Here is a 26,244-nt window from a genome sequence, read left to right on the forward strand (position 1 = left end):
ATCAGCAGCGTCTCTCTCGTGTGGCCCCACCTTTGCCGTGTGGCCCCGCCCCCAGGACTCAGCTCGGGCCCAACTCTGGCTCTTCCTTCAGTCTTGTTGAAACTAAGCTCTGCGCTGATACTTCCAGGGATCTTACTGCGAAGAGAATGAAGTCTGAACTGTGACTAGCATTCCAGGCCAGCCACCAGCCCCGCCAACCCACCTTCCTGCTTTTTTTCCGAGCCGCGCGTTATTAGTTTCTGTTTCTATGAATTTATATCCTACCCTGTTGCATACGGAGGATGGAAGCAGCTCCTGACCAAGACACATCCTCCCAACACAGTGCTCAGGTCTCAGCGGCCCAGCTCCAAAACCACAGCCCCACTAAGTCCTTCATTACAACCTGGTCTCTGGGTTCTCAGAAGTCTCGCGGAACTTTCTCTTCACCCTCGAGTGAGTTCTCACCTCCAGCCATATAGAAAGATTGTCGATATGGCCAGAGCTTGTCCCTCCAAGACTGAGGGGTTGCTGGAGTCTGCATGCAGTAAGTATATACTTCTCTCCAACCCAATTCCACATCAAGGGATGCAGGACCATTGTGGGTAGTCATGCAAGCTGTGGCCTGCACAACTGCAAGAAATGCCATTCTGGAGTTGGAACGTACACAACCTTCACAACCGTCCAGAGCGGCCGTGAAGCAAAAGCTTGGGACACCAAGGAAATCGCGTGTAGTACACAATGGTCGTCACTAGAGGGCGTCAGATTAGACTCTCGGGCCGCTACTTCCCAGCAAGAGCAAATCACTCCCAGGGCATTAAGGCCTCGTTTTCCCCATTAGCAAGATGAGCATCTTTCAACGATTAGAAATAATATCTGCAAATTGTCTGGTATGTGGTGGTTACAGCAATGTATGCGAGGATGAAAGGAGGTCTTAGCCCTCACCCTGTCCTTTCTCACTGGAGAATTTGGGGGCATTCAGGCTCAACTGCATGAGGGTAATGTTACCAAACGTGTAGGATCATCGTGAGGTGTCAGGAGCAGCCCAGCACACAGCAGGTAATTAAGAACTGGCAACTACTAAAGTTACACGAAAAGCCCAGGAATTAGGCCAGACTGACTGCTTGGGTTTGGGTCCTGTCGGTGACATTTCTTAACGGATGACCTGGCACATGTCTTAATCCCTCTGCACCTCAGATGCCTTGTCCGCAAAATGAGGGCAAATCACAGGGTGGTGGTGAGGATTAGGCAAGTTATTTAAGTAAAGCCTTTAGCACAGCACCCCACCCGGTATATTAGTTTGTAATCACCAGTTTTGTCCATTTCCCCTTCTCCTGGGCCAGGCCAGGCTGGGGTACAGGGAAGGCCTGATGCTAGATCACTGTGAGGATGAAGCAAGCCCAACGGACCAAGGGGTCAAAACCCAAAAGGCCCAGTTGGGGAAGCCCACCAAAGACACATGCAAGGCCATGAACAGGCACCCTAGGAGAGGCGGGAGCCGAGGAGACAGGGCCCAGGGGTGCACATGGCAGGAAAGTGTCAGGATCGCCAAGATGCAGGAGTCTGTTCAGGGCACACTGGGCAGCCTGCCCCCTCTCCCGGGGACCTGCTGCCAGGCCCTCAGAAATCTTGTGCATCGGCGGGGCCAGCCAGGGAGGGAGAGAACAGGCGGTGAAGAAATTTATTCATAAGAAGACTCAGGGTCCGTCGGGGAGACAATCTACTGGTTACAAGCTCCAGAAGCTCTTGTCGGAACAGCCGAGGGGTGGGGCATCCCCAGGCAGGAGGCTGGTGGGGCTGGAAGCCACCCGCCTAGGGGGCAGAAGAGCAGACACATGTGGCTCTTCCCTGCCCGCATGTCCTCCATGCCCTGCCCCAGTACCATCCGCACCTGCTCTAGGGTTAAAGTGCAGTGGGAGGGGGGAGGCCAGTGAGACCCGGCAGCTGGGGAGCCAGTGACCACGCAGCCCACTGGAGCCTTCGCTGCTCCTCTTCATTTCTTGAGGCTCAGCAGGAGTCCACCCGACCCAGGTCCCTGCTTGGAATCTGAGTAAGGGTGACCCCCCTCCCCACCTTCAGATCCTTAGGAAGGGTTCCCCAAGCAGGCTGGCTCCTGATCAGGTTTCTGAGGGGACTAGAACTTAGAGGGCAGCAGGAGGCACTAAGATCTCAAAGAGGAGGGGAGGCTCTTCTGCGGCAATGATGGGGTGGGCGTGGTCATTCCCACCCCCTAACCTAGGAAGTCCCCTCCCTTCCTTACCTCCCTCCATCCTCTGGAAAGCCAAGAAAGCCAGTGGCCCAAAGAGCCTGCCTGGCCCCTGGCTCCGGGTAGATGAGTCAGCAGGGTCCTGCCCAGGCCTGACTCCCAACCATTTCAGTGCCATGTGGAAAAGCTGCCCTGGGCATGGGAGTAGGGTGGGAGGCCTTTGGGGTAGCCTGTGGGGCTGGAGCTCCCTGTTTCTGCCAGTGGTCTCCCCAGCCCGGACCCAGCTCCACCATCATACCCCAGGGGCCCTGCCCCACCAGAGGCTCCATGGGCCTTAGCCTGGCTCCCGCCATCTTGGATGGCCTCACCCCCACCTCAGCAGCTTAACCACCTTCCTTCTCCTCCCAAGGGCGCATCTCTAGGAGGCAGAAAGGAAGAGAACACCACCCTCCAAAAAAGAACCCTGAAGACCTCTGCCTCCTGCCCCCATTCTTGAATATATTAAATTGTGCAGCTTGGCTCCAACCCCTCCCTTCAGATCTCCATGGCAACCGGGAAGCATTCCAAGTCCAAGTCTGAATCCAAGTCCATCCAGTGCCAAAGGGGGGCTTCAGCCTCTCCCCACACACTTCCCCCAGCATTCCATAGGGGACGAGAGGGGAGGAAGAGTCGAGGGCCTCAGTCCTCAGGCCCCTCTTCCTCAGTGTGAGGGGCCCCCGGGGGTTCCTCAGGCTCAGAGGGCTGCCCGCCGGGGTGGGGATGGGAGTGGGAGTGAGGATGGGTGCCCGGCTGGGAGCCCAGGCCGTCCTCGCCCTGCACGTAGACACTCAGCCCCTCGTGACTCGGCTCCTTGCCACATGCCTGGCAGCTGCAGTGCAGGATCTTCTCCACCAGCTTGTCCACCCTGGGAACCTCTTCGTGGCCGGGGCACTCCAACGTTACCTGGGGAAGGCAGCAGAGATGTTTCCACGGGCCTGGGGCGGGCAGGGAGGTCCCAAGGGGAACACATCCTCATGGGACCAAGAATCCTAGACCCCTCGGCATCCTAAGCCCACCTGTGAGACCCCAGTTAGCTCTGTGGGCCCATCCAGAGGGAGAGGGGGAGAGTCCCTGCAGGTGCCACCTGACTTGTCTCCTTACAACCAGTCCTTCCACCTTCCTAGCCATCCCCTAGCAGCAGCCAGAGGGCTTCCTGAGACAAAAAAAAATCCCATGTGGCCCGCCCCTGCCTAAAATTCCCCCCACTGCTCCCCACAGCCCAGGGAGAAAAATCCTGACTTCTTACTAAGGCACCCCCAGGCTCTACCGGCTGCCCCTGGTGAACCTCTCCACCCCTGACTTTGCGCCACTCCTGCCAACTATGCTGATGATCTGCATGAGGCTTTGCACATGCTGTTCCCTCTGCCTGGAAGGTCCTCACCCAACACATCTCCTACCACCTGCCCCAAACACTGCCCAGTTACTTTCTACTCAACCTTTGGGTCTGAGCTCAGATATCACTTCCTCAAAAAGTTTCCCCCTACCCAAACCCCCAGTCCAGCTGAGGTTTGCCCTTTATGAACCCCTTCAGCATCTTGCTCTGGGAAGGCCCCCAATTACCTTCCTTTTCCCCTCCCTCCCTCCCTTCCTTTTCTTTCCCTCCCTCTTTTCACACAGCACCTACTCCATGCCAGCTCTGGGGACAAAAGGCATGGTCCCTCATGGAATTCAGAGTGTAGTATAGCAAACAGACTTGTCAAAATTATCCAAATGCAGACAAAAACCTGGGGATGTGACAGATGCTTAAGGGCAAGGGCACACAGTGCTCAGGGGATCAGGAAAGGGGCCCTGAAGAAACGATGCTTGAGCTATGAGCAGAAGGGTGAATAGAAGTTAACAAGGTGAGGAGGAAAGGGAAAGTGTTTGAACCGAGGTAAAGTGCATGTGCAAAGGCCCTGTGACAGTCACCAGCAAAGCAGGTGTGAAACTGAAAGGAGGTAAGCTGGTGTCAAGTGTCAAGCTAGTGAAGAAGGTGAGAGAGGCTAGGTGAAGCTAGAAAGATTGGTGAGCCACACTGGGCTTGGTGGGGGCGTGGTAGGCTGGGCAGGGGCGGGCAGCAGTACTCACAATCTCCCACATGGACTGAGCTGGCATACAGGAGTCACAGTGCACCAAGGACTCTGTAGACTGCGGGAAGGTGTTGGGAACACTGTAGCTGAAACACTGTCCTAGGCACGCTCTGTGGGAGGAGAGGTCACCATGCCCTTGTCACTGTGGCAGTCACTGTGGCAGAGGCAGGGACGGGCAGCCCTGTCCCCTTCCTCCCTCCTGAGCCCCTGTGCTCCTACCCTCCACCAGTCCCCCTGGATCCCACCTGTTCTGGATGGACTTGGCCTCACAGCCGCTGTGGCCCACAATCTGAGTGATGTTCTTGGCCTCACACCAGGCACTCTTGTCCGGAAACAGTGCCAGCTTGTTGATGGGCGGCGGAGCAGCCAGCAGCATGGCGGGGAGGACGGCCCCCACCAGAACCTGAAGCATCATGCCCGTGGCCTTCAGAACCCTAGAACTGAGCACAGACTGTGAGTAAGGCCAGCCAGGCTCAGGAGACTAGGAAGAGGGGGACAGTGGGGTTACAAGCATGAGCGCTAACATCTGACTACCTGGGTTCAAATCCTAAGTCTACCAATTCCTAGCCAAGCACAACCTCGGACAAGTTATTTCTCTCTTCCGAACCTCAAAACTAGGGCTGGGATAAAACCAAAACCAAAACCAAAACCAAAACGGGGGCCGGTAATAGTATATATCAGATGGCTACCATGAAGATTAAATGAGGCATTATTTGAAAAGCCCCCAGAAGATAGTATACACTCCACGTTACTTTTATAACTTACTAGGTAGCTCTGAACAAATTACTTTTACCTCTGTGCCTTGATTTCTTCACTTAAGAAACAGGGATGGTAACACCATGTGCGGCAAAGGATTGCTGCTGGTACTGAACAGGCCTCTAAGGCTCAAGCACCTGTTGAGTGTTCAGCGATCAGTAGTTCTGTCCTCACTGTGATGTTGTGGGTCCCCCGGGAAAACACGAAAAATTGCCCACAGTGCACGCCCCCAAGAGCTGGCCATCCAGCACATCTCCTGGGCAGGCTGCCACCGGCGCCAGTATTCCGATGCCAGGAAAACTAACGTCCACCTTCATGTCACTGAGAATTCCTGGCACTTTGGCTGGAGGAACCCCAGGTAAAAAATAAAAATAAAAACTAACCCCAGACTAGATTCTATTTCATTCTTGAATGTCCCACCAAAGCCTCGTGCCCCAAGTCTACACACACATCATTATTCCCAGCCCCATCCTAACCTGGGACCAGCAGGAGACAACCCAAACCAAGCGCTTGACCCTCTCAGTCAATTGGACGGAGCAAGGCACTAGAACACCAGAATTCGCCAGCAGATGGCGCTGCAGGGCAGTGTGTGTCCCAAGGATTCCCACAGAATGGACTTTCCCAATGTTCCCCAACTTCATCTTCTGTAGGTTTCCCGCCCACTCCCCTACCTCAAATAATGTGGAGGAGAAAGGCTTTGGGGGAGATTCTGAAAGGAGAGCAAGGAGGTCCACTGGGGAAAGGGAGCTGCAGGGTCAGGAGTCTACACATGCTCTCTGACCCTGGACACCCCGGCTACGGAGTCCCCACCTGCTAGATGAGTGAGTTAGGCTCCCTAGACCACTGGCTTCCAAGCCTGGCAGATCCTCAGAATTCCCTGGGTCCTTGTGGAGTGAAAGTTCTAGGGTGGGTGGAAGTCTGCAATTCTAACAAGCTTCCAGAATGGTCGTGATACGCAACCAGGTGTGGAGACCGGTCCAGCTCACTCTGGGAGTCTGGGAGTCTGTGTCCTGGGACAGTCCCCACAGAGGCCTGGATGGGGCTGAAACAGAAGCAGGGGTCCGGTATTGCACACTGGTCCCACAGACACCCAGCACTAGAGCCGGGCTGGCTCAGAGCCTGAAAGCCCATTCAGAACAACCCTCAGCCCACTTTCTGATTCAAACGTCTGGGAGGGGTACACGTGGGGGGAGGGGGTCTTGCCTTCTGCAGTGAAACCTAAGTGGACTGACTCAGTCTGGCCAGCCTGCAAAGCTGTGACCTCCTCCAACACAACCTGCTCTCTCTATCCATCCAACAAGTCCCCTCAGCTCCTGGGGGACGTCGGGTAAGGCGGTGAGAGCCGTAGGAGGTAAGTCCCAACAGTCTGCCCCCCCGCCCAGATGAGTCTGTGTCAGGCCCAAGCTCTCACCCACACACTTCCGGTCCCGCTCACAGCATCAACAGCAAAGCCCATGTTTTCAGTACAACCACATCCTAACAAAATAGGACAGACTTGATCCTAACTGGAAACCTAGCTAATTTTTCAACAGGCTTAGCATCCAGGACGCTTCCCCACCCCTGGCAGTGGATGGCCCGGGGCCACACTCAGCTCCCCCAGGCCAGCAGCCTTGAGCTCCAGCGGATGCGTGGGTCCCACAAGCAAGGCCCCAGAAGTCACCTATGTTTGAGTCTCAGCCCTCCCTAAGAGCTATGTAACTTCCAGAAATAAAATGCACCTCTCTGCATTGACCTACCTCAACCCCAGGACAGGGAGCATAGCGCTTTCCTTGGAGAACAACTGAGAAGATGCAATGAAAGCACCTGGTACCCAGCAGGCACCCAACTCAGACCAGTTCTCGTCCCCCAGGGGGTCATGGGGAAGCCTGGGCAGGCATCTGAGCTGAGGCTGAGCACTGGACCAGGAGGCAGGGAGGACACCAGGCCACTCTCTCCCACAGAAATGGTTGTTATCAGGACTCATCACCCTTCTTCTGCCCTCACCCACAGCCACCAAGAGCCCTGGCTGTCCCCAACCCCTGGCACAAACTGGGGTGGGCTCTTTGCTAGCAGGTTTAATGTTTTCATTGGTTAATCCTTTTTTTTTTTTTTAGAGAGGAGTGAGACAGACAGAGAGAGAGAAGGGGGGAGGAGCTGGAAGCATCAACTCCCATATGTGCCTTGACCAGGCAAGCCCAGGGTTTCAAACCAGCGACCTCAGCATTTCCAGGTCGACGCTTTATCCACTGCGCCACCACAGGTCAGGCCTTTTTTCCTTTTTTCAAGCAGCAACTCAGCCACTTTAAAAACAAAAAACACAGCAGTCAGACCTTCCTTCCTGAGACTTGAGAGCCTCACCCACAGATTCTCACCCCGTCCTCCTCACCCTGTTGGTCACATAGTAAGTGACAGGACTCTCCGATACCGAAGTGGGATGGGGGAATCTCACCTTGTCCCAAGGCCTCCCAGCAAGTCAGGCCAAGCAATGCCCTTCTACTGAGTCCTGTAGTTCTCTGCAGTCCACATTCATTTACTGAGCAACTTCTAGGATGGCAGAGAAGAAGGCGAGGGTATGGGCAGGGGACATGGGGTCCCAGACCCTGTGCCCTCTCAGGAGCTCAGAGCCCAGAGTGGGGGGATGGGGTTAAGAGGAAGTTGTTTAGAGTAGGGGCAGTCAGAGAGGGCTGTGGGGGCAGGGAGTAGATTCTTTTCTTTTTTTCTTTTTTTTTATTTTTTTATAGAGACAGAGAGAGTCAGAGAGAGGGATAGATAGGGACAGACAGACAGGAACGGAGAGAGATGAGAAGCATCAATCATCAGTTTTTCATTGCAACACCTTAGTTGTTCATCGATTGCTTTCTCATATGTACCTTGACCGCGGGCCTTCAGCAGACCGAGTAACCCCTTGCTCAAGCCAGCGACCTTGGGACCAAGCTGGTGAGCCTTGCTCAAACCAGATGAGCCCGCGCTGAAGCTGGCGACCTCGGGGTCTCGATCCTCAGTCCTCCACATCCCAGTCCGATGCTCTATCCACTGCGCCACAGCCTGGTCAGGCGGGAGTAGATTCTTAATTCTAGATTTAATTCAGGGTCACAATTAGTTACCAATCAATAGTAGGGACAGGAGGGACGCTCTTGGCTGTAGAAACAACCCCCAGGAGAGGGAGGAATTTACCCAGGTCAGCCCCGCACAGCCGACTCACAACATTCACTGGGCTGGGCGCTGTTCTAGGGGCTTTCACATACACTCACTTATGCAGTCCTGACAACAGCCCTATGCAGTAGGGACTCTTATTTCCCCCATTTTGTAGATTAAGAACTGAGTTACAGAGACGTGAAGAGGTTTGTTTGAGCCTGACCTGTGGTGGCGCAGTGGATAAAGCCTCGACCTGGAAATGCTGAGGTCGCTGGTTCGAAGCCCTGGCTTTGCCCAGTCAAGGCAGGTGAGAGAAGCAATCAATAAACAACCAAAGTGAAGCAGCTATGGGTTGATACTTCTCACTTCCCCTCTCCTTTCTCGGTAAAACCAATAAATAAAATCTTTTTTTTAAAAGAAATTTGCTTGAGAGTCACTAAAAAAAATAAGTAGTAAAAAGAGATCTATTTACAACTTCTGTGCCTCAGTCATAGGAGTAAGTACATGAATATAAATAAAAGTGCTTAAAACAGAGCCTCATCCGTGGCTAGAACCAGTGAGAAGTAAAAAGAACTGAGCTTTGAACCAGGACAGCAGCAGGGTCACCACCAGCTACCTTTGCAGATGAAAAGGGTCTCAGAAGAGGAAGCAGGAAATGGAGAAGACAGCTGGGAACCGGGGGCTGGTCTGGAGCGGGCACAAGGCCCTGTGTCCAGACTGGCAGAAGCTTGGGAGCCTCTCAAAACAGGATTCGAACCCCACTCCTGAGTCCCCTGCTCCTCGGAGCCTTGGAAAGGTGTGACACTGCCTCTCCTTGGGGTTCAGGTCAGGCTTCGGGGAGGACGCCTGCAGCCCCGAGTGGGGGCCTCCTTACCACCTCACTGTCTGTCCCCAAATCCAAGCCCTTCGGATCCTCCGAGGCCTTGGGCAGACACAGGACACATCCGAGGCTGCTAACAACACAGGAAGGAAGTTCCCGGGGGGCACTAGCTGATCCATTCCAGCACTGTGGAAACTGAGGCACAGGCCAAGAAACTGGCCACCGTATGTCCCACACTGAGGAAGAGGGTAGTGAATAAATGGGAGACCTGCCTTGGCAGGTCCCTCAGGAAGAGGGGGTGGGCAGCAAGAACACAGGCTTCGGGTCAGGCCATTGGAGTCCTCTGCATTTCCACACTGGCCAGAATCTAGCCGACTCCTTGAGACATTTGCCCAAAACTCAGGGGCTTAGTCCCAGTCCTGGACATTCGGACCCCAAAGGTCCGGGGTGCCGCCTGGGCATCACCCACACACTGTGAAGCCCTTTCCGATTTTGTATAACAAGTGAACAAGCCTGACCTGTGGTGGCGCAGTGGGTAAAGCGTCGACCTGAAAATGCTGAGGTCGCCGGTTCGAAACCCTGGGCTTGCCTGGTCAAGGCACATATGGGAGTTGATGCTTCCAGCTCCTCCCCCCTTCTCTCTCTCTGTCTCTCCTCTCTCTCTCTGTCTCTCTCTCTCCTCTCTAAAATGAATAAACTTTAAAAAATAAATAAATAACAAGTGAACAAGCGCTCTCCATTTCCTCTTTTGGGTAAATCTGAACATTCAGGGTCACTTAGGGCCAAGCACACCAGGATTGTCTAGGTAGAAAGTATCCACTCACCCCAAGCTACACGCACACGCACACACGTGGCAGGGTCTGGATCTCCTCTACTCTCCATAAATGACTGTGACAGACCCAGGTTCCCATCCTAGCTCAGCCACTTTGACCTTTCTCTGCCTCAACTTCCTCATCTGCAAAGGTGAGTGGTGATAATACCCCGTCGCAGGGCAGTTGTGCATGGGAACCTCTGGAGAGGGTGCCTGCCATGGGAGAAGTCCTCTCCAGTAAATGTCACCACCAGTGCTCTCTCTGCCTCCCACACGAGGCCCCCTTCACCCCCTCCCTCCACTCCATCCCACCAGATCCTGGGTGGTCCTGAAAATATGTAAATCCGGGGTTGCACCTGCCAAACAGTGAAAGTGGATTGAGGGGAGACTCAAGCAAATGCCACCAAGGCTGGGGGATGATTTTATAAACTGTCAAGTACTGCCCCACTCACTCCCACACTTGCCGGCCACAGTGGGAGCCGAGAGGAAAGTCCCACTCAGACTCTACTTCTCAGGCCACTGACTGAAGGGACAGGGTCCAGGAGAGACCAGGCCCCTCTAGAAGCCAACTTCCAGAAAACAGGCTGGGCCTGGCTTCTAGGCCTTGCTTGCTGCTGGGTGCAGAGGGTGTGGTGCTTGTGGCCCTGGGCTCAGGGATCAGCAGGGTGGGGCCATCACTGCGGGTTTTGGACAGAGGGCAGGGGCTTTCTTGAAAGGTGCAAATGGAAAGATTGCTCCAGGAGGGGTCCAGGCAGTGTCAGACCCCAGCCCTAGTCATCTCAGTGGGGTTTCCCAGGCACTCTCTGGGGTTGGGGACAAATTCAGGTCTATGCTCATTTATTGGTTCACTGGATGCCTGGAGACAGGATAGACCAACGGTTACAGCCCAGGCCACAGACCACTTGTTTCGCCTCCCTAAGCTTCATGTCTGTACAGTAGGGAGTGCAGCCTGGGAATGTCCACTTTAGCAAAGTCCCTCCAACGGGTTCTGGCTCCTGCACATTGCTTAAGGCCACTGTGATTCTATGACCCCAGTCTCACCGCAGGGTGGCTTCCTTCCTCCTCTGTCAGCCAGCCAGCCAGCCAGCTAGCGCTGGCACAGCATGAACCAACTGTCCAGGGGGCAGACACGCAGGGCCAAGCTCGGGACCAAAAGGCATGCCTGCCTCCTCCAGGCAGCTCCACCTTCTTGGCTACAAACCCCCAACCCAGGCCATGGCCATCCTGCTCTCAAACCCTCCTGCTGGAAGACCCAAAGTTGTCTCCAAAACAAATCTATGCTAATGAGCCGCTGCAGGACCGCCCTACACATCTGCTCAACAGAAGTCCCCCTGCAGACCTTACCAGCATCCCCGCTGGCTCCCCAGCCTCGGACCCTGAGGGTTGGTGGGGAGGGGGTAAACTCAGCCTGAGATTTCGCTTTAGAAGAATGGGGACATATCGTAGGCAATGCAGAGCACCTACACCCCCATCCACCCTGAATGCACACAGGCCCAGAAGAAAGCTTGCAGGCTCCGTGGAGAGGGGTGGGGTCACTGAGGAAATGCTACGGCTTCACCTTTTCTTTGGCCCCAACTAAAGGCAAGCCACACCCAAGCAGCCCCAGCAACTGGGGGAGTTTCAGGAGGCTGGTGATTTGACAGTAACAAAGGCTGAGGGGCCTGCTGACAAATTGCGGCCTCACCCCCATCCTCTGCCAGCGCCCAGCCTTTGGCCTCAGGCCCTGACCTCTGTTTGTCTCCGCCCCGGGGGGGGGGGGTCCCTTAGTTACAGGCTGGTGTCCTCCAGCTGGGCCATGGCCTCAGAAAGCCTGAAAACGTGCACTTCTCCCCTAGTGCCCGCCAACCCCTGGCCACGCCAAGGCAGGCAGCTGCCCCTTTACTGCTGCTTGTAAAAGATTAGAATCACCCCGCCCAGGGAGCAGGCGGGCAGGTGGCCGGCAGCAGGGCCCTGTTGTCCAGCCCGCCTCGCGGGGGTGGAACTCTTAAGAAAACTGAGCGCCCGGAAAGGCGGGCTCCCCCTGCCCCAGACTCAATTCCAGGGGGATGACCCCGGCCGGGCCCCGGGGGCAGGCGGAAGGTAGGGGGAGGGTTTCGTTTCTTTTACAGGGTCTAGGAAACTATTCCGACTACTCAAAGGCTGGGGGATCGTCTGAATTTGAGGGTGAGAGATCAGGGAGACGCACAGACACAGAGAGGCCCCCGCATAAGGGCAGAACGCAGAGACAGAGAAAACACGCAGGCAGAGACACAACACCAGGGAAACTCAAAACGGAGAAAGAGAAAGGGGCAGAACTAGAGAAAGAGAGGGACCGAAACAGAGAGACAGAGAGGAAAGGGAGAGAAAGAATGAGAGCGAGAGGGGGGGGGGGGTGGAGAGAGAGATTGAGAGAGAGCAGAAATGTACCGGAGCGGCGAGGCTCGGGCGCGGCGAGGCCCGGGTACAGTCGGGAAACGCACGAGCCTAGCGACCGAGCTCGGGGCGCTGCCCCGGCGCCCGCGCGGCCCGACCCGCCTTCGACCCGCCAGGCTTTCGCTCCGACACGCATCTCCCTCCCGTCCTCCCCTGGCCATGGAAACACCTACCAAGAAACGGAAACCCCCGGGCGAGTCTGCGGATGGGCTCAGGGCGCAGCGGAGTGCCCTAGCCACCCCGTGCCGCGCCCACGTCCCCAGCCCCGGAGTCCGGAGGGGCTTGGCGGCAGCGCCTCCACCCCATGCCTTGGGCCGCCGGACAGGCCGGGGGCGAAGCTCGCAGCCGGGGGCGCGGCGCTGCCCCTGCGGCCGAAGCCTCTGGAAGCCAGGCTCCCGCGTGCTGGCCCGGGCAGGACTTACCGCGCGCGCGGCAGCGGCGGCGGCGAGGAGCGCGGCGCGCCCGATGGTTCCTGCGGAGCTGTCTGCGGGCCGCGGGGGTGGCACGCCCAGTGGCCCCAGAGGCTCGGGGAGGCGGCCGGCAGGGCTGGCGGCGGCCCCGCGAGGCTCGGCTGGGCTGCGCGGCGCACTGTCTGCGGCCCCGGGCGGGCGCGCGGTGCGGGGGAGCGGCAAGCGAGCGGCTCCAACGTCAGGGGTGTCTCCGCTCCAAATAGGGAGCGAGGGCGGGGGCAGCGGAGGGAGGGACGCGAACAAGAAAGAGCGGGCGGGCGCGCGGCCGCCCGGGCCCCGGCCCCTTCTCCCCGCCGGCCCGGGAGCCCTGGATCAGCCTTCCGCGCGGACCGACGGCGCGGCGGAGCCGCCGGTGCCGCCTCGGCCTGCCCTCAGGACAGGGTAGAGAGCCCCGCGCCCAGCTCGTTCTAAAGCTCCCTCCGCCGGGTTTCTCTGCTCTCCAACTTCTCTCTGCCTAACTATTCCCGTGACCGGGGCCACAGGCCATGCCAGGCCTCGAGGTGACAAAGATGGAGTTGTTTCTTTATGTGGGAATACCAACCTTACTCCAAGGGTGTGATGCTCCAGTCCACCGAGTCCAGACAACTGGCAACCATCCTTGCTCCGCAGTCCTGTGGGGCGCCCAGCCTCTGATACACTCCAGACCGGTCGGGCCGTGTTCTTAGTACCTTAGTGTCACTCACCCCTCTGCCTAACTTCCCCTCAACTCGGGCTCATGGCTTAAGCGTCCAGAGAAGGGCCTGTGAGCCCCAGGAAAGGCTATTAGGAGAAAGAGCGCCAGGAAATAGACCAACTTCTCTGACTCCTGGAAAGAACAGAGCCCCCAGCCTGGCCCAGCGTCCAGCCTCACCTGCGGTGGGAAGTGGGAAGGGTCACCCAACTAATCCATCTGCAATTGGGCACTTGGATGGATTGCAGTCGTGCCCTCTCTAATCTGTGTGCACAGTGGAGTGAGAAAATAGCTTTGCTCCCACAGTCCTGGGGCTTGGAGATTTGCTTTCTATCCTTGTTGTCTGTGCCGACTCATCTGAAGTCTGGAGGTGGCTGAGCATGCTGGGTGGCTCCAAGTGGCCAGCTGGTAATTCGTGATGCCCTCTGGCCTATCTGCCCTCTCCATACCTCCTAGCACTTGCTTATGCTGTTCCCTCTGCCAGGGGAGCCTTTCCATCTTTTCATCTCCTGATAAGAGCATTCTTTAAGCACCAGATTAGAAAGCATTTCCATGACTCTCAGGTGGCACAAACTTCCTCCTCCCCTGTGATCCGGCAGCAGGGGACACATATCTCTGTTAATGCTGCCAACACTGCTTTCCCTCTGGACTAGTTGAGTACATCACTTTCCTCCACTGTGAGCTCCTTGAGGGCAGGGATCACAGCGATTTCAGCGTCCATTTCAGCACCTGCAGCGTTTAAGGTGGGGCCAGACAAGGTATACAATGTATTTGGCTAAATGAAGTATTATCCCCTATAGGTAAGTGCTTCCACAAGGTTAACTATAACCATCATGATCGCACACACATATTAAGCACCTTGCTATGTGCCTGATCCCATTCTAAGTACTTTCCACTTGCATAGTACATCTGTGAGATAAACAGTATTGTTATCCCCATTTTATAAAAAGAAAAGAAAAACACCCACCCTGGCTGGTTAGCTCAGTTGATTAGTGTTGTCCAGAAACACCAAGATTGTGGGTTTGATTCCTGTTCAGAGCACATACAGGTAGCAACCAATGAACGCACAACTGAGTGGAACAAAAAATGAATGCTTCTCTATCTATTATCTACCTATCTATCTATCTTCCTCTCTCTGTCTCTCTAAAACCAATCAATAAAAAAAATTAAAATATAAGTAAAAAAAAAAACAAGACCTCGAGAGAAGTTAAGTAACTGACCTAAAGTCACACTAAGTAAGAGGTGATGCCAGTAACAGCTACTGTCTGTGTTGGGTGATCTTGCCCCACAGAGTACAGCTGCGCTGCATTGTACATAGTAGGCACTCAGGAAACACTGACCGCTTTGCTTACCACATTCTCAATGTGGACCCTGGGTAGGGTGGTGGGGGGAGCAGATGTCTACATTTGGTAAGAATCCACTCCACCGCTGCAGGAAGCTCAGGGCAGCCTAATAAACTTGTCAGACCTCACAGAGAGTCAGGAGTAGAAACCCTTGACAGTTCAGCCACTGCTCTCTCAAATGCAGGAAGATTCTAGAACAATCCCAACTGCCTAATCAAGGAGATGGGTTTGAGTCACACCTATCTGGTGAAAATTGATAATTACAGGAGGGCCACAATGAGGGCAGGGGGTCTGGCAATTATATCAATTACATCAACAAGTCACTGTTATATGCCAGGCATTATGCTAGGCACTACTATCAAATCCTTACCACAATCTCATCATTATTCCCATTTTACAGGTGAGAAAAGTCAAGGCATCAGAATGTTTTAGTTCCCTACCCAAGATCATGTGGCTAGTGACTGACAAAGTCTAGACTTGAACCCAGACCACAGACTGGGCTCCTCTACCCACCACAACCTGTGCCTGCCTCAGACAGAGCCCCTCTCCCTGCAGGGATGCTGCCCACCAGGACCCAGGGTGGTGGGGGGTGCCCAGCAGGAAAGGCAGAACCTGTCACATTGGAGTCTCCAAGCTCACTGTGATGCACCTGGTTGGCAGCGGTATGCCAGTTGCCCGGACAGGCCTGGCTGGCACAGGGCACGGGCCTGAAGCCAGATCCTGCTGGCCCTGGGCCAGCCTCTTGGGGCCGAGGTAATGTGGGGCCCGAGCTGGGGTAGAGGGCTGAAGCCTCTCTCCCCAGCTCATTAGCAAACATCTGGGCTCAGGAAAAAGGCCGACCTGGAATGTGACTGGGCTGTGGGGAGCTGCTCCCTCCCTGAGTCCTGGGAATGCGAGCTCCCTCCCGCAGGGCACGGGCTCAGGCCAGCTGTTTCCTCTAATTCCATCAGCCTCGCCTCAACAGGGGTCCAAACCTCTGCACTCCCCTGGAGAAAGAGTGAAAACAAGCAAAAGGCCGTCCTTCCTAGTCCGCCCCTCAGAATCAGAGGGTTGGTCCTGGGGCCCAGAACCACAGTCCTTCCCTTTCCTGTGATCAAGACCAAGCGTGCCCACGATTCCAAGTTTGGAGCTGGAGGGTCCATTAGGACTCATGGTGGAAGATTCTGGAGTCTTTCTGCTTGGGTTTGAATCCTTGCTCCTTACCCACTAACTCTGGGACTCTTAAGTTGTTTCATGCCTGGGCCTCCGCTTCCTCCTCTGTGAAATGCAGCTGCTATGGTGGGTACTCTACAGAGTTGTTGTGGGGACTCCCTCATTTACTTAACAAATATTGATACACCTACTATGGCCCAGAGGTGTCGGGGACACAGTAATGGACTAGACCCATAAGGTCCCAGCCCTCAAGAAGCAGGGAGGCAGAGGATATACAAATAAGCAGACAAATGGGCCTCTCCTAACCCAAGTGTTACGAAGGAACAGTGAGCAGCCAAAGTGGGTGATGTGATGGAAGGCGCCTCTGGAGATGTCTCAAAGAGGTGACGGGGAAGGTAAGGTTATGATGAGAGGGAGCCAGGACTCAAGGAGATAAATGGATGTGAAGTGCTCGGCACAGTTCCTGGAAAATGAAAGCTATTTTAGGGAGGTTTGTGTACAGCGAGTGGAGGGTAGGCGGGAGTCAGAATCCCGGCATCAAACCCAGACTTTTTAGCACAAAGTTTTCTCACCTTACTCAGTCATGTACTTCCTGAGTCTCGGTTTCTTCATCTGTGAAATGGGAATTTCAGTCGTACCCAGCTGCAGGCTTACTTGGAGAATTCACTAAAAGGCGTGTTCCTGGGGCACAGAGCTTGGCACATGCTCAGCTTTCAGGAGGTGGTAGGCTATCACTACTTGTATTATCCCACCTCCCAGAATAGGCCTAAATTCACTGATACTTGGACTTGGAGCCCACCCCCTGGGCTGCAGCGTCCTTGGTGCCTGGAGGCTCAAGGAGCCTCCAGGGCCCATCTCGGGCTCTGTACCAAAAGGTATGTCCCTGAGGGCTATTGACCTTGCGGGAAGTGTGGGCATAGCCTAGACAGGAAATCAGGAATAAGGCCCCAAGCGAAGGGTCCTTGGCCACATGGGAAAATTTTAAATGCTGTGTAGGTGAGGTGGAACCAGGAATCAAGAAAAGGGACCAAGTGCTAAGAATAAGAAAGAGAGACGAGAGGAGAGAATAGGGTCAGAGATGAGAACTAGATTCTGGGAATCTGGGAGTGGAAATTTAAACCCAACTCTGTCTGACTCCAACAACTGTCCTTTTTCCATTCCAAAGAGGCAGCCTGAGTGGTGGTTACGGCTATTTCCTCATCTGCAAGAACAAACATAGTGATGTTACCAGGAATGTGGCCTGAATGCTGGGGATGGGGTGCCAGGGGCTCTCCCCAGCCACTCCCTTTGCTGGGCATTTGTTTGCTTCCTCCCCTCCCCATCACTCACTCTCTCTCTCTCTCTCTCTCTCTCTCACACACACACACACACACACACACACACACACGCACACCCATGGAGCTGAATTCTCCCAGTCTTCAGTAAAGGCCACCCACCTCCGTGTGATAGCACCAGTGAAGGGCTCCCAGGAAAGGGCCTCTGCCGGGAATGCCCCCAGCTCTGCCCCGTGGTCAGCTCGGTAAACCAGGCTGCATGGTGACGAGCAACATTGGGCAACTTTAGTTCTTTTACGTCAACTCTCCACGTTTCCTCATTGTTCTTCCATCTGTCAGCGCCCAGTGCCCACACTTACCCACCAAGAGTGGGATGAGAACATTTCTCCCTCCTCAAGAGTTGGCCCTTCTGTGCATATTTAATATCCTACAGAACAGCATTTTTTTTCTTACAGTTTTTGTGCTCCACATAAATTCATTGTAAAACCCCTTTTTGGAACGTGGAAATTGGAGAAAAAGGCGGCACAAAAGGATGTCATCTGGGTGTCTGCCCAGTCTTTCACTCAGAGAATTCACCTCCAACCACATCCACAAACACAGGGTGCCCCCAAAGCCAAGTCTGTTTTCCATGAACCTGCCGTCCTGGCCAGAGTGGATTGGACCAGAATGGATACATGGCCCACACTGGGCCAATCGAATCCGGTCGCTGAGGGATCCGGGCTGAGAGGCACGGGACTTCTGGGGGCCGGGACTGGTCCGGGGGTCGGGACTGTTTCGGGGGCCGGGACTGTTCTGAGGGCCGGGACTGTGCTGGGGGCCGGGACTGTGCTGGGGGCCGGGACTGTGCTGGGGCCGGGACTGTTCTGAGGGCCGGGACTGTGCTGGGGGCCGGGACTGTTCTGGGGCCGGGACTGTTCTGAGGGCCGGGACTGTTCTGAGGGCCGGGACTGTGCTGGGGGCCGGGACTGTGCTGGGGGCCGGGACTGTTCTGGGGCCGGGACTGTGCTGGGGGCCGAGGCTGTGCTGGGGGCCGAGGCTGTGCTGGGGGCCGGGACTGTGCTGGGGCCGGGACTGTGCTGGGGCTGGGACTGTTCTGGGGCCGGGACTGTTCTGAGGGCCGGGACTGTGCTGGGGCCGGGACTGTGCTGGGGCTGGGACTGTTCTGGGGCCGGGACTGTGCTGGGAGCCAGGACTGTTCTGGGGCCGGGACTGTGCTGGGGGCCGGGACTGTGCTGGGGGCCGAGTCGCACCAAGGGCAGAGTTCCGGGGAGCGCTGACTGCGGAGGAGGCTGACCAAGGCTCAGTTCCTGCCTCGTGCATCCCCGGAGTCACCTTTTCCTTGGAATCTCTGAGCTTCTCCGGCATCTTACAACCTTACACTGATCTGAAGGAGCTTCATTACTCATCTCTCAAAGTCTTGATTAAAAACAATGCATTTCTTTTGGGGGGGGGGGTGTTTGACTGCTTACTCAGTGTCCAGCATGGTGCCAGGTTCTGGAGATGGAATGAGGCCTAAGGACTTCCATCTATGGCACTGATTTTCAATTGGTGTGCTGCAAGAATTTTTAAAATATGCAATACCTGATTATTTAATCAGGGGCACTCACCTCTTTTCCTTTAGGTTATCAAATTAAAAAATGGCAACAACCAACACAGCAACAGCCATCCAGTATGAATGCCCTGTCTTGAACCAAAAATATATAGGTCGTATAATAGAGTTGCATCTTACTGGTCACATCACATCATAAGGTTGGGCCTGATTGGCTAATTCTCAATACCAGAAATCCTTATATGCAAGTATAGGCACCTAATTTTTTAAAAAGTTACCTCGGAACAAAAAGGGTAATTACTATTATTATTATTCTTTTTTGTAAATCAACAAAAATTATGCCTATTTTTTGTCAGATTGGCAAACAAAGTATTTTTTAGTGTGCTGCAGAGTTAGTAACTAGTTTATGTGTGCCATGAGATGAACAAGGTTGAAAATCGCTGCTCTAGCCAAGGCTCCATTGGAGCAAAGATGGCCCGGGCGCTGGGGATGGCTCTGTGGCCTCTGCCCCAGGCGCTAGAGTGGCTCTGGTCGCAACATGGCGACACCCAGGAGGGTCACAACATGGCGACGCCCAGGATGGGCAGAGCATTGCCCCCTGGTGGGCAGAGCGTCGCCCCCTGGTGGGCGTGCCGGGTGGATCCCGGTCGGGCGCATGCGGGAGTCTGTCTGTCTCTCCCTGTTTCCAGCTTCAGAAAAATGCAAAAAAAAAAAAAAAAGAAAGAAAATCGCTGCTCTAAGGGCAGAAGGCAAACCCACAAACAGTGGCGGAGCAAAGGAAAAGCTCACTGCCAAGGAAGCTGCCAGCCATGAGGGCCGCTGAGTTCAGAGAAGGGACAAGTAAGTCCCAGGGGGCCAACGGGACCCAGTAGGCTTGCTGGAGATTTCAACGGGGGCCTGAAATGTGAGCAAGACTTGGGCAAGTCGGGAAAGCAGTCCGTACTAAGAAAGAAAGGGACCAGAAAAAGGGATTTGCACTTGACGAGCACAGCCTCTACTGCAACATAGCAGACACCAGCAACAAAACACTTTATGGATTGGCCCAGAAATAGTCTCACAATTTTTCTTAACACCCCTCCTCTGGGCAGCCAGAGGCAGATGGGTACATGGGTTTATGAGATAAAACTTACTTGTTTGGTTGAATGTGTCAGCCCAAGGAAAATGGGTTCCGGGGACAAACTCGATTTAGTTGATCGAAATAGAGCTAAAACACTAATAGTCACCCAGCAAATATTTATTGAGTGCCTACCATGTGCCAGGCTCTGTTCAGGTACTAAGGACAGAGCAGTAATAAATAAATAAATAAAACAAATCTCTGCCCTCAGTGAGCTTACATTCTGGGACATCAACAAAATATGCTGTTAAAGATAGACTGAGACAGTGATCAATGCCAGTGAATCAAGCAGGGAAGCAGATTAGGGTGTGTGCGGGGGGTACAAAACCAGAGTGGTCAGGGACAGTCTCACTGAGGAGGAGACATGTGAGTAAAGGCTTACAGGAGATGAGCGAGCAAGCGAGAGGTATGCACACCTGGGAGAAGAGTGGGCTCCACAGAAAGTAGCAAGTACAAAGGCCCCGAGGTGGGAACGTGCCAGTGTTCAAGGGACAGCAAGGACAGAATGACTGAAGCAGAGGAGCAAGATGAAAAATGGCAGGTCAAGGTCAGACTTGGACCAGGAGGGCCAGATCTTGTAGGATCTTGGAGTCCACTGTAGTGACTTTGGCTCTGTCTTCAAATGGGAGGAAAAGCCATTGGAAAGCCTTGAGCAGAGGGCTGACTTAATCCAATTTACATATTAACACTGGCTGCTATGTAGAAAAGAGACTAAAGGGAGCAATATTAATACTGTATAGTCTAATATTACTATATACCATGCAGTGTTCAAGTGCTTTCCGCATATTAATTCTCGTAACCTTTTGATGTAGGAATCATCATTGTCACTCCCATTTACAGATGAGGAAACCACAGCATAGAGTAAATAATTTCCAAGGCACTGTACCAAGTATGTGTCAGAATTGGAATTCAAACCCCAAAAGTGTGGCTCAAGACCCCCTGTTCTCGGCCTCTATCTTATTCCATGGCAGGTGCATGGGCACAGAGTAGGAGGAAGAGATAGCGGCTGGTTGCTGGAGGGCCTTGAATGCCAGGCTAAATCACTTGGACCTATAGTTTGTATGTTACTGGCGAGCCACTGAAAATTCCTGAACTGGAAACAATAGGCATAAAACAGAGTTAAGACTGACGGGAGGGGAAAGACTGGAGGCTAGAGGTCATTGGAAGACTCACTGACTTTCTGCAGCGTGGAAACAATCCTCCCGGGCTCCCCCTCCTCCACTGGACCAGGACTTGACAAGATTACGTGGATTACACTTTCCTGGTAACACAAGTAGAATTTGGGTTTCATCCATAAAGTCTAACCCAGAGAGAAGAAGAAGTCAAGTCTGTAACAGTGGTGGGCCTTTTCTTTATTTCTATGGTATAAAAAGAATCTGTCATGTGATATTATAATTGATAGACCCCTAGTCTAAGCAGGGAAGTGTTCTTTTGATCATAATTTGCTACATAATTTATTATATTATAAAATAACCCTATTTAGCTGGCTATTTCACTTTTCTCCCCAATAACAGAGTGCCTGACCTCACATCTGATCTGTCCTGTGTGGCAGGAAGGAATCATTACAACCACCTTACAATGAGGCCCAGAGAGATCAAGTGACTTTCTCATGATTACACAGTGATCCTGGGAAGCAGCTCAGATGAGAACAGAGGGTGCTCTATAGTAAGAATTTGGGAGAAGCCTTTCTTCTGACTGAAAGTCACTGACCCATAGCAATGAGCAGTCAGGGCCACTCACTTAAAAAAAAAGAAGTTAATTTAGAAGTTTTAAAAATATAGGAAACATTAAACCCAACTCCCTAACTGAAAAACAGTAAGATAAAGCTATGCCATGAATATAATAAAAATACACCCTGGGTCGGGGTCACATCCAGAGATAGAAGAGCAGGAACGGCAGCGGGTGAGCGAGGCCAGAAACCAGAGGGCACAGGGAGACCAACAAAGGCAGAGGCCAGAGAACACACACACATCATGGCCATCTCTCAAAGACACAGTGTAGTTCCACTCATCTACACACATACCTAATCTACAAGTCCTCTCTTCAGAAGTTAAATTCCTAGAGGCAGGTTTCTCACTGTTAGATGAGGGAATTAGGAAGTGGGAGTTGGGGGAGGCCAGGCTAAACCCTAGGTTTTGGACTTCAGATGTTGGTTTGAACTCAAGGTCACACATACACACACACCCATTTCGTAGTTCTGTCTGCTGAGAGGCCCAGAAGTAATGACACACGAATAGCAATGAGCACACAATGAATGGTTTCCAATGACCACTCTCCACTGAAAGGAACAAGGGCTCCTTGGAGAAATGGCTGACTCTCAGGTTGGGGGAAGCAAACACCAGGAGAGTCTGAGATGTCTGGTGCTTAAAGAATGAAGTGGACATGTCAAAAGGACAGAGGCACCAGCTTGAAAGGGGTCCTACTAATCTAGACATTTTGAGTGATAAATATTGACAGAAATGGCTTATAATCCATCTAATAAAATGAAAATCCATGAGTCCACACTGATATAAATAAGTGAACAAATATTTGGGGGAAAAGGGTAAATTCTTCCTCACAAAATGCCAAGTAATAAGGAATAATGAATTTTAAAAATCATCAATGCATGCTAAAACTAATGATGGTTTGATAAGGAATAAGATCTTTAGTCTTAAAAGCATGTCCCCACAATTTCCTTATTAATTACAAAGAGAAAAATAAACTTACGGAGGATGAACCATGCAAACACTTCAACCAAGTGAGCCAAGTTCACATCCCTAATGTTAAGACGGAAGGGTATCCTCTAAAACAGGGGTCCCCAAACTTTTTACACAGGGGGCCAGTTCACTGTCCCTCAGACCGTTGGAGGGCCGGACTATAAAAAAAACTATGAACAAATCCCTATGCACACTGCACATATCTTATTTTAAAATAAAAAAACAAAACGGGAACAAATACAATATTTAAAATAAAGAACAAGTAAATTTAAATCAACAAACTGACCAGTATTTCAATGGGAACTATGCTCCTCACACTGACCACCAATGAAAGAGGTGCCCCTTCCAGAAGTGCGGCGGGGGGTCGGATAAATGGCGTCAGGAAGCCGCATGCGGCCCGCAGGCCGTAGTTTGGGGACCCCTGCTCTAAAACATAGACGGGGACACATCAAATCTCGGCCGAAGCCATAAACCTGAAATCTATTCATGAGGAGACATCAGGCAAACCCAAACTGTGAAACATGCTACAAATAACTGGATGTACTCTTCAAAAAGGTCAAGATCAAGACAAAAGGCTGATGGACAGTTCTGGACTAAAGAAACTCAACAAGTAAATACAATGCATGATCCTGGACTGGGGGAAAGAGCTAGACAATATATTATTTTGACAATTTACAAACTTTGAATATGTACTACAGAATAACACTATTGTATCAATTGTGAACTTCCTGTGTCTGATCATTGCACTGTAGTTATATAAGACAATGTCCTTATTGTTAGAAAATATACAATTAAGTATTTAGAGGTAAATGTGTGCTGTCTCCAACTTACTCTCAAATGGTTCAAAAAGCCTGTGCGCGCACGCGCGCACACATACACACACACATACACACACACACACACAGGAGAGAACAATCAAGTAAATAAGGAAAAATGTGAACAGTTAGTGAAATCAGTAAAGGGTATAAAGGAGTTCCTTGTATTATTTTCACAACTTTTCTGTAAGTATAGAAAAAATTATATCAAAATCAAGTTACCAAAAAACTTAACCCTTTAAAAGTAAAATATAAAGGTAGTAAATATTATCAGTATACATTATTTTAAAAGGTTTCTATTTTCTACCTAGTGTTGGGTACATTTTACTGTTTGTAAATTATGCCTAAAAATAACCCATCCTAACTGAAAGTGTATATAGTTTTTGAGATGGCATGGGTCAATAAAATGTCATGATGCTTAATTACATTTCCGAGGATTTAGCACAACTTATCAGTATCACTGACCTGAAGGTCTGGTTGACAGTCATGTTTCTGATTAATGAACACAGGAATTATTATTTTTACTTTTTTTTTTTTTTTGTATTTTTCTGAAGCTGGAAATGGGGAGAGACAGTCTCCCGCATGCGCCCTACCGGGATCCACCTGGCACGCCCACCAGGGGGCAACGCTCTGCCCACCAGGGGGCAATGCTCTGCCCCTCTGGGCATCGCTCTGTTGCGACCAGAGCCACTCCAGCGCCTGGGGCAGAGGCCAAGGAGCCATCCCCAGCGCCCGGGCCATCTTTGCTCCAATGGAGCCTCGCTGCGGGAGGGGGAGAGAGAGACAGAGAGGAAGGAGAGGGGGAGGGGTGGAGAAGCAGATGGGCGCCTCTCCTGTGTGCCCTGGCCAGGAATCGAACCCAGGACTTCTGCACGCCAGGCCGACGCTCTACCACTGAGCCAATCGGCCAGGGCTTATTTTTACTTTTTAAGACATATGGCTGATTTCTATTTTTTTAAAAGATTTTATTTATTCATTTTAGAGAGGGGAGGGAGAGGGAGAGGGAGAGGGAGAGGGAGAGGGAGAGGGAGAGGGAGAGGGAGAGGGAGAGGGAGAGGGAGAGGGAGAGGGAGAGGGAGAGGGAGAGGGAGAGGGAGAGGGAGAGGGACTGATAAGGGAGGGAAGAGCAGGAAGCATAAACTCTTATATATGCCTTGACCTGCCAAGCCCAGGGTTTCAAACTGGCAATCTCAGCGTTTCAGATCAATGCTTTATCTACTGCGCTACCACAGATCAGGCAAATATAGCTGATTTCAAATCAGATCAACTTATTCTTATCAACTTAAACTCAATAAAACTGACTCATCAATTTCAACTAGTTTAATCAGGTTTGTGTCAAGTCAGGTTTAAACTGGATTAAACCATTTTGAACGAGCCTTCCCAGTTTGAACAACTTTGGCCCAGCACAGCAGAGGAGTTAGAGTCTGGGTTCTAGAATCAGTGGAAAGCCCTCTTCTGTCACCTCTTAGCTGTCTGTCCTTGGGGCAAATTATCCTTTCAAAACCTGTCTCTTCATCAGTAAAATGAGGATAATAGTACTTTAATCATAGTGTTGTAAAAATTAAGGATCATAGTGTATGTAAAGCCTTAGTACCCAATAATACTATTGTTACATATTCATTCAAAGTGATCAAATTAAGTTCTGCCTGCTTCAAACTGGCTAGACCAGGAATTAAGATGACTTGACTGACAGCTGGTAATGAGCTCCTCTTCCTAGTTCCAGTTTCTTCCCTATTCAAGTCTCATCCCTGCCCACTCCTGAATTCCTCCTAGAATTCTTGACTCCACCTTTCATCTTCTGACTCTGAACTCAAGTGAGGATGGCACAATTGAAGGCAATTATCCCACATGCAAATGTTCAGTCATTGTCCTGTTTCCAACCATGCCAGAGCACCTTGGGGAGCTCTTGAGTCCCCCATTTGGTTTCTTCAGTGATCTCTGCCCCTCCTGGCCCAGCACTGGGACTATGTGCTCAGTAAGCACCTCTGATTTTCAGAAAGCTAAGGTGGCATTTCAGAAGGGGAGAAGACACAGAGACTTTACTTATATCTTTTTTTTTTTTTTTAATTTATTTATTCATTTTTTTTAGAGAGGAGAGGGAGAGACAGAGAGAAAGAGAGGAGAGATGGGGGGAGGAGCTGGAAGCATCAACTCCCATATGTGCCTTGACCAGGTAAGCCCAGGGTTTTGAACCAGCGATCTCAGCATTTCCAGGTCGACGCTTTATCTACTGCGCCACCACAGGTCAGGCACTTTACTTATATCTTAATGGAGCAGGGTAAACACAGCAGATATTAATACTTGTTTGGGAAGATGCACAATTTGCCAACAATTTTTAGGCTTATTACCAGGAACTCATTCAAGAAGTCCATTTCCTCCCTCAGACCTTGCTAATGTACACTCTAAGAGCCAACTGGAGCCCAAAGATTATGCCCTTTCTGTTCCGGAAGAGTCCCCTATCTACCGCTAAAACCATGCACTCTATTCAGATTCAAATAGCAACAACTTTTTAAATACTTGTGTTAGCACATGTATTTGACTTTCAAAGATATAAGGTAGGAATTACATTTTCTCCATTTACAGATAAAAGAGAAGTTTGAAGAGCTTAAGAAAACCTGCCACCCTCATAGCCACATAGCAAGTAAATGGTGGAACAGGGACTTGGGACCCAAGTCACCCAGCTTCAAATCCTATGGTCTCCCAACTTGTTCCCCATTCGCTATAACTCATTACTGACTCACTCTCAGTAATAAGTTAACATGGGAACTTCTGCCCTGCTCCTGCCCAGGTCCAGTTACCCTGAAATCATCCTTTGGTGTCTGAGGGGAAGTGGTGCATGCACAACACTTAAAGAAAAAAGTGGTGATAGCTTCCAGATGAGCTTGTTATTCTAAATTTAACATTCCTTTTGGTACTTAGAATTTCCACTTTCTCCCTTCCACCCCTTTGCATTTATGT

General features: G+C 52.0%; 1 protein-coding gene across 5 annotated transcripts; it reads right to left on the bottom strand.

The window, feature by feature from the left end:
* Positions 1-1,643: 1,643 nt before the first annotated feature.
* On the bottom strand, positions 1,644-13,566 carry NBL1 (NBL1, DAN family BMP antagonist). Of its 5 annotated transcripts, none has more exons than XM_066270265.1 (4): positions 13,524-13,566; positions 4,536-4,730; positions 4,289-4,400; positions 1,644-3,124 (listed from the first exon to the last, which is right to left on the bottom strand). In XM_066270265.1, the coding sequence occupies exons 2-4, from the start codon at positions 4,703-4,705 to the stop codon at positions 2,861-2,863; spliced, it is 546 nt and encodes a 181-aa protein (XP_066126362.1). In that variant the 5' UTR covers positions 4,706-4,730; positions 13,524-13,566; the 3' UTR covers positions 1,644-2,860. The 5 variants fall into 5 exon arrangements, with proteins under 5 accessions (XP_066126362.1, XP_066126359.1, XP_066126364.1 ...); XM_066270262.1 differs by lacking the exon at positions 13,524-13,566 and adding an exon at positions 13,215-13,498; XM_066270267.1 differs by lacking the exon at positions 13,524-13,566 and adding an exon at positions 12,626-12,875.
* Positions 13,567-26,244: the final 12,678 nt, after the last annotated feature.

Source organism: Saccopteryx bilineata, chromosome 3 (assembly GCF_036850765.1).
Source record: "Saccopteryx bilineata isolate mSacBil1 chromosome 3, mSacBil1_pri_phased_curated, whole genome shotgun sequence".
Taxonomy (NCBI): domain Eukaryota; kingdom Metazoa; phylum Chordata; class Mammalia; order Chiroptera; family Emballonuridae; genus Saccopteryx; species Saccopteryx bilineata.

What these genes read in the sequence shown, in the direction of transcription:
- NBL1 (XM_066270265.1), bottom strand. Translation starts at nt 4,705, where the DNA reads ATGATGCTTCAGGTTCTGGTGGGGGCCGTCCTCCCCGCCATGCTGCTG. An exon ending in GCCAAGTCCATCCAGAACAG is followed by an intron (nt 4,401 to 4,535) that starts GTGGGATCCAGG and finishes CTCCTCCCACAG; the next exon opens with AGCGTGCCTAGGACAGTGTT. An exon ending in CTCAGTCCATGTGGGAGATT is followed by an intron (nt 3,125 to 4,288) that starts GTGAGTACTGCT and finishes TGCCTTCCCCAG; the next exon opens with GTAACGTTGGAGTGCCCCGG.